The sequence below is a fragment of the Theobroma cacao genome, chromosome 7 (genome assembly GCF_000208745.1).
Source record: "Theobroma cacao cultivar B97-61/B2 chromosome 7, Criollo_cocoa_genome_V2, whole genome shotgun sequence".
Taxonomy (NCBI): Eukaryota; Viridiplantae; Streptophyta; class Magnoliopsida; order Malvales; family Malvaceae; genus Theobroma; species Theobroma cacao.
Window position 1 is genome coordinate 5,104,962 of NC_030856.1, and position 11,760 is coordinate 5,116,721.

The 11,760-nt window shown below is 36.9% G+C and overlaps 2 protein-coding genes across 6 annotated transcripts; both read right to left on the reverse strand.

Annotated features, from left to right (window-relative positions):
• On the reverse strand, window positions 481–3,219 carry LOC18593977. Its single transcript, XM_018124243.1, has one exon. The coding sequence runs from the start codon at window positions 3,217–3,219 to the stop codon at window positions 481–483; it is 2,739 nt and encodes a 912-aa protein (XP_017979732.1).
• On the reverse strand, window positions 7,414–10,147 carry LOC108662675. 5 transcript variants are annotated; one of them, XR_001928620.1, is made up of 4 exons: window positions 9,868–10,147; window positions 9,216–9,786; window positions 8,961–9,060; window positions 7,414–7,514 (listed from the first exon to the last, which is right to left on the reverse strand). XR_001928620.1 is itself a non-coding variant. In XM_018124081.1 (2 exons), the coding sequence occupies exons 1-2, from the start codon at window positions 9,994–9,996 to the stop codon at window positions 9,353–9,355; spliced, it is 447 nt and encodes a 148-aa protein (XP_017979570.1). In that variant the 5' UTR covers window positions 9,997–10,142; the 3' UTR covers window positions 9,222–9,352. The 5 variants fall into 5 exon arrangements, 1 of the variants encoding a protein (XP_017979570.1); XR_001928619.1 differs by having other exon boundaries at window positions 8,961–9,065; XR_001928622.1 differs by having other exon boundaries at window positions 8,961–9,065; window positions 9,216–9,636; window positions 9,868–10,146.

The window sequence follows — 11,760 nt, forward strand, 5'->3', positions numbered from 1 at the left end:
AAGGGATAACCAATGGTACAAAAAGTATAGAATTGACGTTGCGACTTTCTATTAAATCAAGGATACGAGAACTTTCGATTCAGCTTGATAATAACGAGATGAGCTTGAATTATCTTTTATATATCTGGAAAAAACAATTGATATCTTATTTTATGACTTCAAATGGCTTGACAAATGCACATTTTACTGCAGCAATGAAGAAGGGAAATATTGAATTTTTTCTTTTATATTTTGTTATATATATTTTTTGCTCTTTTACTAGTCTTTTGGTTGGGGGATATAAAATTTTACCTAAATATGTTGTGAAAGAATAAAATACAGTTATGTGCCCACTCAATGAGCTCCAAACATCTCTATTCCCATTTCTTAATAGGCTTAGACAACTTACATAAGCACACAGTAATTTACAGACTTATTTCTGAACAGAAGTAGAGATAGATCCATCTCCATGGTGAACAGAAGTAGTAATACTAGCAAGCACTAGGTGCTAGATTTTAGTGGAAATTGATCTTCTGAAGCCATTGGCAGCTCCTCATATATCACTGATTCTTGAAATCTCTTTGGAAGGAAACATCGACCACCAAATCGCTGTTGCATGTATATGATTGCAGCAAAGAATAGGCCCAACACAGGAATAATGAAGTCCCAAGCAGTTGAGTAGTAATCTGCAGCAGGATCTGCATAAATGTATGAGTCATCAATTCCAAGAAAATTGTGAGCCCTGTAAAGATCATATCCGTGAGGCACCAGACGAACAAGGGTAATTCCAATGTAAAAGAAACGAGACAGAGCCTCTTCTCTTGAGTTCTGGAACATGTTGAACAGGATTTGGGGGAAAAGAAAGGCATCAAGGATCAAACCAGCATAAGCTCTTGAACCACTCAAAAGGACCTGCTCGTGATCGTAGTATGAAGAATGCCATTCGGTGTCAACAAGATTCTTCCTCCACTTAGGAAAGAAAGCAATGAGGACCCCAGCTATGTACACTGGAAAACAAACATAAAGCCCCCTCTTCTCCGCAATCCACAAGGGCTTTTTCTTTTCACCAGAGCATCTGGCTGTCCATGAGAGAATCAGAAGACGGATTTGCAGCAGAAAAACGACCATTGTGACAACCCTAATGATCACCTCGTTCATTTCTAGCCATACTCCACCTCTAACCCAGACATTTCTTTGACTATCTTGAGTGAACATTGCTTCAAGATTTAGAACCAGAGGGATTAAGTGTCCCAGGGCTAGAATAACAAGCATGAGAAGTGAAATGAAAGGACAAACGCCAGGGTTCTTTCTCACATGAAAGATTTGAAGTACTAAAAAGACGATTGCAAGAGTGTTGGATATGACAGACATGATCATCTCGAAATCCATTCTCCAAATTGATTCCAATGCCCAACTGCGATAATAAGCCCTACCGGAAAAGTCCAAGGGTCCAAAATTAAGACGGTCAGTTGTTTCGCGCATGCTCTTAATGCTTCCCTTGATAATACCTCCTTTCCTGTCTGAGTTCAATGGAGGAAACTGAACATTCACAAGGATCTCGCAGTCCACTGAATGACTTAAAGATCCTGTGTTGGCTGACCTCAGATCTCTGCAGCCAACCATGCACAGATTACCTGTTTCAGAATCATAAACCCCTTCAGCAGAAATTTTGATTTCCACGTATCCATTTGAAGATTGGTTAAATGGATTAAGGCCAGCATCCAAATTCAAACTACGTAGCGTGATGCTCATTTTGTAGCTGATATTAAGCAAGCGGCCACTGGTATCTGACTGATTTCCATAATTTATAGGCCTTGAGCTTGAGGATGGTAATAGAAAGGGAAATCTCTGGTAAGGCTGATCGCCCACAGCAAGAGGTTCTGAAGAACCCCATCCAATTCTTTCTTTGGAACCCTTGACATTTGAGATATGAAAACCCATGTCCCTGGAATAGCCATCTGGGTACTGCCCCCTGCTGTTCCTTTTAGGTTTCTGCTCTGTACATGATGACTTCTTCACTTTATCAGTTTCCGTGTACTCATATTTCAAACCTTGAAGTTGAATTCGCCCACTGCTGCTACGGTCAGTATTTCGGAACACGATCCTATCAAAGAAACCAGATTCATTCCTAGGTTTCTCACTCCAAATTTCACCGACAACAGTACTTGTGTTTCTGATAGACAAGATTGCCGAAAATCTCAAGCTCAACCTTGTTGTGCAGTCTCCAACACGAGACTTCTCCAAGGAGCTTGATGCATCAAAGATTCGGCAAGCAGCAATACAGAGCCGATTCTTCCTTGCATCCCAAGATCCTTCTCCAACTAATGAAGTGCTGAAATTGGAAGAGCGATAATACCCCATACAGTAATCGATAGGAAATTCTATCAGAAACCTCAAGCTTAGCTTATCCTCCGAGCACTGAATCATACTCAAAGACATGACCTGTGGCAAATATCCAATACCATCACCAAATGGATTGCAACTCTTTGAAGAATCACAACCACTTCCATACTCCAGTTCAAAAGCATTGGCTTGACCTAGAAACATATTACAAATAGTTCGAGTCCGTGATAAGCTGAGGGATGACTTCTCTGGCACATCAGTCCCCCCAGGACACCCTTGAGTTGATAGTTTTGAAACTTTGGTGTACTGGTAACTTTTTTGAGGGAACATCAGCAAGGAAATTTGACCAAAGTAATTTGGTTCATCAGCAGCGTACAAGCTATCCATGGTTCCAGTGACTAAAGTGTTGATAGTGCTTGACTTCTTAAGATTGTTCAACTTGAGAACAGCTGCAAGATGAAGCAGTTTACCTTCTTTGGAGTAAGTATAGCTTGTTCCCACCATGCAAAGCCTCCCGGTAGTTCTACACCAGAAGCCTTGAAAGTCGAAGTCCAGAGCTCCACGATTGCTTGAATCACTTGAATATGAATAGAATGAACCAGAAAAGCTCTCTTCATAGTAATATGAGCTTTGGAAGATCAGGTTTCCTTCTACCTTGAAGACATCCTCAACATGAGTTCTATATACATGGTGAGCTTCGAAAGTTAGAACTTTCGATCCAGATTGATAATAAAGAGATGAGCTTGAATTCAGGACTTCATCCCCTCCACTATAGTAACCGTTTTGACGTTCAGGAAATGGGGAGATATTGAACTCCTCATAAACTGTTTTTGATTCCTCAACAACTGAATCACAGTAATGACCATAATTAGATTGAGATGCAGTGGAAGAGACCATATTCAAATAGAAGAAAGTGGAGAGGAAAAACAGCAAGGAAGCATGAAAAAACTGTAGCTTTGTGGAACAATCCATAACTATAGGCTTAAATTTCTTCAGACAAGAAGATTGGGAGGAAGAACTTATAGCAAACTTGGAAAAGAGGTGAAAGAATATATAGCTCTATATCGCTCACTGGAGCTGAGGTGAACTGGACCCAAGGCGGTGGTCGGTCAAACGTCGCAGGAAATTTCCTAGTTCAAGAGCTTGGAAAAAAGAGCTACTTAAGACTTGACTAAAAATGAGCAAAGGATAAGTCTTTCAAATATGCTGGTTACAGTTCAGACATGGACGAAGTCAAGCAAGAAGAAAAATTGTTGTACTAAGTAAAGCAAATTTTCTACTTTGCAACTGATAGAACATTATGACATGTTATCCTTAATCAACTAAGTAAATAATTGATCAGATCAGCACACAAAACCAACACATTATTCAATTTAGTTCAATTGAGACAAGCCTAAAATATATGTGGGGTCCTGATTGTTAAAATCATACATTCAGCAGGATAAAGTGGGAATCCAGAAGACCACTCAATTTTGGAACACGTAATCCAATTAAGTTGTTTGTTTTAGCTGAAAAGGTCTTTGGGACCATACATTAATCTTCTTTACAGAGATTATTTAACTTCACTCTTCTTAGTCTTGGCTGGGACCGATGAAGGCAAGGCAATATGCATGCTACCTCGATTGAATTTATTGACTTTGAAGACACTCTAAGGGATCAAGAAGAACCAAAAACAATAAGGACCAACAGCACCATATCTATGGCTGAGGAAAGTCTTTAGTCTCCCCTTGTGCTGCTCCATTAATCAATTATTTTCCATATAGTTTGTGGAAATTTATCCCAAGTTTAATTCGACAATGAACTTGTTATCGCCTCTAAGTCAATGTCAATGCACAAGGTTGCTATCACATTGTCTTGTATTTGGGTCCAAGAATGGTAGTGAAGAACACAGCAAAGCACTGATAACGAGGGGATGGTCCAAAAACTAAAATTTTGCCCAGTCTTGGGTTTGAAGACTTTTCTTGGTTTACTTGGAAAATTCTGCAGGTCCTACAGTTTGCTTGACGTGAATTAGAGATCATGGAAATTCCTGGTAACTGCCAAGACTTGGAGTGTATCCCCTCACCATTGATTTTAAGATAGCTAAACCAGTCGAACCATGATTTCTCTTCATTCAGGGAAATTAACATTTTTTTCCTTCATTCCCCATATGGAAAAAGGAAAGGAAAAGGTGAAAATGCCTGAAGCTTTTAGTTATCTTTTGGTAATTCAAGAAAATGCCTGAAGTTGCAAGTTGCAACTGCATGATTTGTTGAAAAACTTGGTGGGAGAAATTTTTTGTGGCACTAAAACATTTTTCAACTGATTTCCAACCGAAATATTTCGTTGAAAAATTTTCGTCAGAAATCTATCGAAAAAAATAATAAAAAATTTTAATATATATCAGTTGAAAATTTCCAATAGAAATTTCCAACGAAAAACCTATTTTCTTGTTGTGATTTGGCGAGGAATTGTGATGGAATTAAAATGTTTTAATTGCAGTGAAGTAGGGCATTATGCAAGGGAGTGTGCGAACTTGAAAACTGTGGGTTAAATGGGGATTGAACAAAAAAAGGTAATAGTAAATATTTTTGTTTCTTAATGTTTTGGGCTTCTAATATTTCTTCTCTTCTTTTTGGAGAGAGAAAATTTCTAATCTTGATACATAAATGAGCTGGTGCGGATAAGAATTTAGATTTTTTTTAATGTTCTGGTTATTGTCGATTGTTGTCAATGACTTTGTTCTAACTCTCAATTGAGCAGCTTCTATTTTTCAAAAATGAAGCATAAAAAACATAAATCCATGCAAGTAGATATTCAAAAGAGACAAATACACGAGTGGTGCCTTTGCCTAATAATTATTATTTGTACTTATACACAAGTGGTTTAATGTGGGTTTGGGACATATTTGGTATTTTTTAAAGCTTTTTCTTTGTACGAGGTTATTTTAGAATTTTCAAAATATTAGTATGGCAATTTGCGTCTTTTTCTCAAATTGAGGAGAACTAAATTTTTTATTAGTTTTAAATTGATTCTAATTTTTAAATGACAAAAATAATAATCAAAATTGCCTTCGTAAGAAGCTGGCCAAGTTTCCACTCTTCCTCCAATCAGAGTGCAGTTCACAACAGTGAATCCAACAACAAGTGCATCCTTAAACTTTCCAAGACTTACAACACTGATGCCGTTCACATTGTGCTCTTGTTTTAAATTTAGTTTTTCAATGACAATAATAAATAAAATAAAATTATTTATATGAATGTATAAATCCCACATTCAGTAAATATTATTTACTTATAAGTTTATAAAAGCCCATGGTACAATGTTTAATTGCCCTGCAAGTCGAGAAGCATTGCTTGTGACCATGCGGGGCTTGAATCGCTTAAACACAATGGATTATGTGACCCTTGACCCCAGCATGTTGCTTGGCCCTGGGCCAGAAGGGCACTCTCATCCTCCACAGATGGGTAGCCAAATAAAACATGTTGATTTCAAGCAAGCTACCTATCTTCCCTGGTTAGCTCGTTATTTTTTTTCTCTTAATTATGTAAAAATTATATTCACCAAAAAAGAGCATGCAGGACAGCCTCACTGGACACCTTCATCATCCAGCACAGCGAGAATGTCTTTGGTATGGAGGAGTATTGTTCAACTTCCTTCTATTGAAGGGATGCAAAATCTGGTTGGTTTTCATGCCTGTCGTTGGATTGTAGGTAACAGGGAGACTATTTTCTTCTGATTTGACAAGTGGATTGCCGACATTCCTCTTGCATCTAAATTCCCTAGACTCTTCTCTTTGGTTGTTGACAAAGACATGAGAGTCCTTGACGCTTGTCAGAATGGATACGCTTGTCAGAATGGATTATGTTCAATCAATTTTAGGTGCGAGTTGTATAGCTGGGAGAAAGAGGACTTAGACCGGATTTTAAACTCTCTTTCCTCTATTTCACTTGTGCCATTGAGAGATGATGAGCTGGTCTGGACGCATGATTCTAAAGGCTTTTTTTCAGTCAAAACTCTTTGCTCGCTATTGGATTCCACAGGTGACTCCAACATGGTGTGGTTTCACTCCATTTGGAAATTGGCTGTTCCCCCAAAGATCCAATGCTTCCGACGATTGGCGATCCTCAACTCTATCCCTACGAAAGTCTTCCTCTCTTCACGTGGAGTCCATTTCTCCCCCGACCAGCTTCGTTGTGTGTGGTGTGGCCAAGTTGAGGAGTGTTGTTCTCACATCCTTCTCACCTACCCGTTCAGTTGGAGAGTTTGGGGATATGTTCTTAAATGGTGGGGAATCTCTTGGTGTTCTCCGTGTTCTTTATCCTCTTTTATGCTAGCTTGGGATGGCTGCCCTTTGGGGGAATTATCTATAAGAGATGGTTGATTGTTTGTGCTACTTCATTATGGTCTCTTTGGTTAGTGCAAAATGAGACAGTCTTTAACTCTAAGGTATGGGATGGCCTCCAAATTTTTTTCCTCATCAAATTATGTTCAATGTTCTAGATACGAGCTTCTGAAGGTGTCGATGCCATTGATGATATGGGATGGTGGACTGACCCACGTCTATCTTCAAGGAGGAAAGCACCACATCACCACCACGTGGGCACTTCATGGTCTCCACCCCCCACTGGTGAATTCAAATTTAATGTCGACAGCTCAGCTAAAGGCAAACCAGGACTTGCTGCTAGCGGCGGCGTCCTTCGAGATTCTAATGGACATGTTGTTGGCCTTTTCTTTTGCCCTATTGGCTTTCATGACTCCAACTTTGCAGAGCTTATGGCCATTCTTAAGGCTCTTAAACTCTTTGCTGCTACTCCTTATACATTGCAACGACCTCTCCCCGGTCGCTGCTGGTGTCCAAGACTTCTGAAAAAGACTCGCCAAGTCTTGAACAAGCCTGTCTAAAATTTGCTCGTTAATCCACTACATTCAATCACCATGTAATATTGATACTTTCATATACTAAATTGAACCATAAATATAAAATTCAATACAAACTTTTTTCCTTTTATTCGTAAGTATATGCATTAAAATCTATTATCTCCAAATTAATGCTTATATAAAAATTTAGAATTCGTTTACAACTTAATAAATAAAATGCTACAACTTGACCTATAACAGCGGAGTGACTCGGAATAAAATGCTAAGAGATACCTTTACCTATTCCCGGTGGACCGAACGCGTCACTAACTATACGCTAGGCTGATCCCTATCTGCAAAAGGGGAAATAAAGGGGTGTGAGTCTCATAGACTCAGTGATAATCATCGACTCAGTGAGTAGGGTGTAGATGAGAAACAAGCAAACGGCACATCAGTTGAATATAAAAATGCAAGATTATAAAAATAATTCGTTTCAAACGAGGGTTTGTGCCTTATATAAAAATCGAGAATTTCTTATAAAGTATAAATAATCGAAGTAATAAAATTTTTCGCATCAAAATATATTAATAATCATTTTTGAATCAAATCAATAAAATTTAGCAAGCTCCCGCGAAACCAAATAATATTTAAAATCATGCCCAAATCATAACTCGCCCCGTATGCGAGGAATTTTAGATTTATTTCACAGATAAACAAATACGGAAGTTGCGAAAAATCGTTTAATTCCATTTTCACCATGCAGAGAAATAGAATTCATAATATTAAAACTTATTTCAACTCATATAAAATCATTACATTTTTGTCAAAAATAAACAACATGGCTTATGACTTCCTTAAAACTTTGGCTCGTGCCAAAATCATTCTCATACTTGATTGTCAGGGATACCTTGGCCTGGGGCTATCCCAACCGAGTTCGCCAAGGCTTTTAAAAAGTTATGTAAGCATAAATCATGTTTTTATTTTAAAAACATAGCCGTTCATTGGCGTTGGCTGAGTTCACCCTCACGTGGTGGTTTGGAGTGAAGTGAACTCTAAAGTTTTACCTCGGGAGTTACCCTACGCGTATCTCCGACCGAGGTACATATATAACCAGATTTTATACCCCTCTAATAGGCTGGTCCACAGAATCCGCCCACTGCAGCAAGCTAAACCCACCATACAATAAAATTCAACAGCATGATGTGGCAATTATTTTACAACACAGCATGTCAAAGCAAAACAGCAGTTTATACATTTTCAACACATTTACCAATCCAGCCAATCATGCCCACATTATCATAAGCCATTCGATTCAAAATACAATTTATAACACAACAAATAGCAGTCTCCAATTACTCTTAAATTTCTTGATTAAAATGAAATTACCTTTTAAAAGAATTCAAATTTGCTCTTCAAGGGGATATTTTAAATCTTTCTCAAAATATTGGTCCCCACATCACGTTAAAACTCTCTTTTCGTAAAATGTTCATTGTAAATATTTGCATGATATTTTGTATCAAAATAGCATGGTGAATATGTAATAAATTTCATGAATGCACACCACACAAACAATAAGGCACAATTTCCTTTGATGTAAATCTTTTCAAAAAGCTTGTTTCCCGGTTTAAAACACTTTACGTCTAATATATATATATTTCAAATGATTTCTAAAAATAACTTACACCCACAATTCCTTAAAATTCTATCAACGCATGCTTTCCATAAATTTTGCACTTCACGTAAAATATACGTACATGTATATATATACGAAAGTTTTAAAATTGACATCCCCTACTCACCTCATAATAGTGGGATATTACTTCACTATTAATTCGTACGCGTATATAATTATTCCTATTTGTCGGTCACATACTTCGTTCGGTACGCCTCCACGACAAACTTTCCTAGCAACAATTTAAACTCAGTATACTTAATCACACATTTGTATGGGTAGCAACTTAATTAAAAATTCCTTAAGCAAGTTGCATATTTTTCATCTAAAAAATGCACAATATTAAACTACCCATAAACCTTAAAATATAACATTAACTTACCATTGGGTCTTTTTCATTTTTTTATGACCTTCGGGTCCTCTCCATGGGCTTCTTCATTTTTCCTATTTGGGCCAAGCCCATTTATTTTTATTTCTTATTGGGCCATGCCCACTTATTTTCTATTGGATCATGCCCACTTATTTTCTATTTCTTTTCTTTTCTCTTTCTTTCTTTTTCTCTCTTCCACCGTCACTCCCTTCACCACCATGTCTTCCTCTCTTCACCACCGTGGCTTCCTCTCTTCCTTTCCTCTCAAAACCGGTCACCAAAAGCCTCATTTTCTCACCCTTTTTGCTACCATTTTCTGCTCTAAAATCAGCAGATTTCCAGCTCAATTTCCAGCAACAAAACTTCTCAATTTTGGCAGCACAAAGCTGTCCAATTTTCCTGCACAAACTACCAGCAAACAGCTCCAATTTTTCTGCACAAAAGGGCAACAAACAGCTCCAATTTTTCTGCACAAATTGGCAGCAAACAGCTCAAATTTTTCTGCACAAAGTTGTCCTTCAATGGCAGTAAAAACCTCCAAAAAGTTCCAGCAACAAATTCACACAATTTCAGCAGCAACAACCTTGAATTTTCAGCATCAAAATCAGCCATAAAAACCTCAAAAATTCCTGCAATTAACCTCAAAAAAATTCAGCTTTCTCACCTCAAAATTTTCAGCTTTTTCTTCCTCCAAAAATTGCAGCAAAAAACTCTCTTTTCCTCCCTCAAAGTGCAGCAAAACCGTGCCAAGAAAAGAGCAGAATTTTTCACTCCTTCTCTCTCCCTCTCCCATGGTTTTTCTTTCTTTTTTCCTTTCCTTTCTTTTGCTTGGCTTTTGTTTCTTTCTTTCCTCTTCATAACCGACTTCTCTTCATTTCTTTTCTTCTTTCATCTCACATGGCCAGCCCCACCATCATTTTTACACTCTTTTCTTTTGTTTTCTTTTTTTTTTGTCTTTCTTCCATTCTTTTGTATGGCCGGCCATTCACCTCACTTGGTTCCAAATTTAGTATTATTCCAAATGACTTTAACTTTTCTTCATTCCCATCCAAACCACGTCATTCCCATTCTTGACTCATGTGGTCACTCATGCACATATAAAAATATTGTTTGACTTTTCAACATCTTTTCTTCATTATTTTATCATCCATTTTATTTTCTTTTTATTTTTATTTCTTCAAAACAATAAAATTTACATATTATGCCTTAACTTCATTTTATTTGGTACTCAATCTTTCAATTTACGTATCTTAAAATTTGATCATTCCGACACGTTTAAAAATTTTAATTTCCTTCTATCTTTCTTTTCTTACACGTGTATAATCAAAATATCGAGATCGCATTTCAACGCGGTGTCACCATAATATTTAAATATTTACTTACCCGTGTTAGCTCGATTTAATAAAATCACACTGACACAATTATCGTCGTTTTCCTTCAAAATTCTTCTTTACTTCTTCTACGCCACTTAAATTAGTCATAGTCCATTTTTCATGACTAATTCCGACAACATATAAAATACTAATATTTTAATATTATTTTATTAAATAAAATATTATTTTATTTCAAAATTTTTCACTTGCCTTCTTTGGTCCCGAAACACATCTTTACATCTCGGTTTACTTCTGAATCATCATTTAGCTTACTAATTCCTCTCCAATGAAAATATTATTATTTAATTGTTGTTTTTACACGCGCGAAACATTTTATTCTTGAACGCTCATTTCATCCTTTGTCGCTCTTTAGCACGTCAATTCACATCAAACGATCATTTGTTTGATCAATAAGGTCTTATTTGTGTCCAACGAGGGTGCGGGGTATTACATACATCATCTCCCTTAATCATTGAATCTGATTCACGCGTTGCTCTCTCGTGGGTTAACTCAGTTGAAAAAAGACCATGGGACAAATGGAGTATTTTTAACGAGTTAGACTCTCTCCGCGTTATGCTAGGTACAGTTTTTTTTAAGCATATCTTCAGAGAAGGAAATGGTTTTGCTGATTCCTTGGCAAAGTATGGTGTCAATAATAACACATCATTTTCTGCTTGGTGGTGACCTCAATGGTCTCTTTGATTCTAACCTCTTTTGTTGTTCTTACTCTCTGATATTTGGATCACCACATCTTGTTTTTCTCACCAACGTTTGGCTGCTCTTTGCTATTCTGTTTTTTTTAGTTCATTTCATAGGCAAGGCTCTCCTCAGGTTTTTCTTTTGCCTTTGATCTTTTGTAACAATGAGTACCTCTCATCTGCTACCTGCAATTGCTGTTCTTATGGCTGACATGCCTTCTTTTGCACTTACTAATTAATCTTAATGAATAGCTTAGCAAAAAAAAAACTAAAAAGAGCACGTATGCAAATGAATTATAATGGCTCAAATAATTAAAAAAAAAGTCTTGAAATATAAATGCATTTTTGTAATTAGGTTCTTACATTTTTATTGCACACAATTAAGTTCTTTTTAATTTAATTGTGCCCAATTGAACCATATTCTTTTATTTTACCTAATTGAGTGTCTAGTTCAGAAGTGTAATGTTTTGTTTTTCTCTTGATTAT

What these genes read in the sequence shown, in the direction of transcription:
- LOC108662675 (XM_018124081.1), bottom strand. Translation starts at nt 9,996, where the DNA reads ATGGGAGAGGGAGAGAGAAGGAGTGAAAAATTCTGCTCTTTTCTTGGC. An exon ending in AAAAAGCTGAAAATTTTGAG is followed by an intron (nt 9,671 to 9,867) that starts GTGAGAAAGCTG and finishes CAATTTGTGCAG; the next exon opens with AAAAATTGGAGCTGTTTGTT.
- LOC18593977 (XM_018124243.1), bottom strand. Translation starts at nt 3,219, where the DNA reads ATGGTCTCTTCCACTGCATCTCAATCTAATTATGGTCATTACTGTGAT.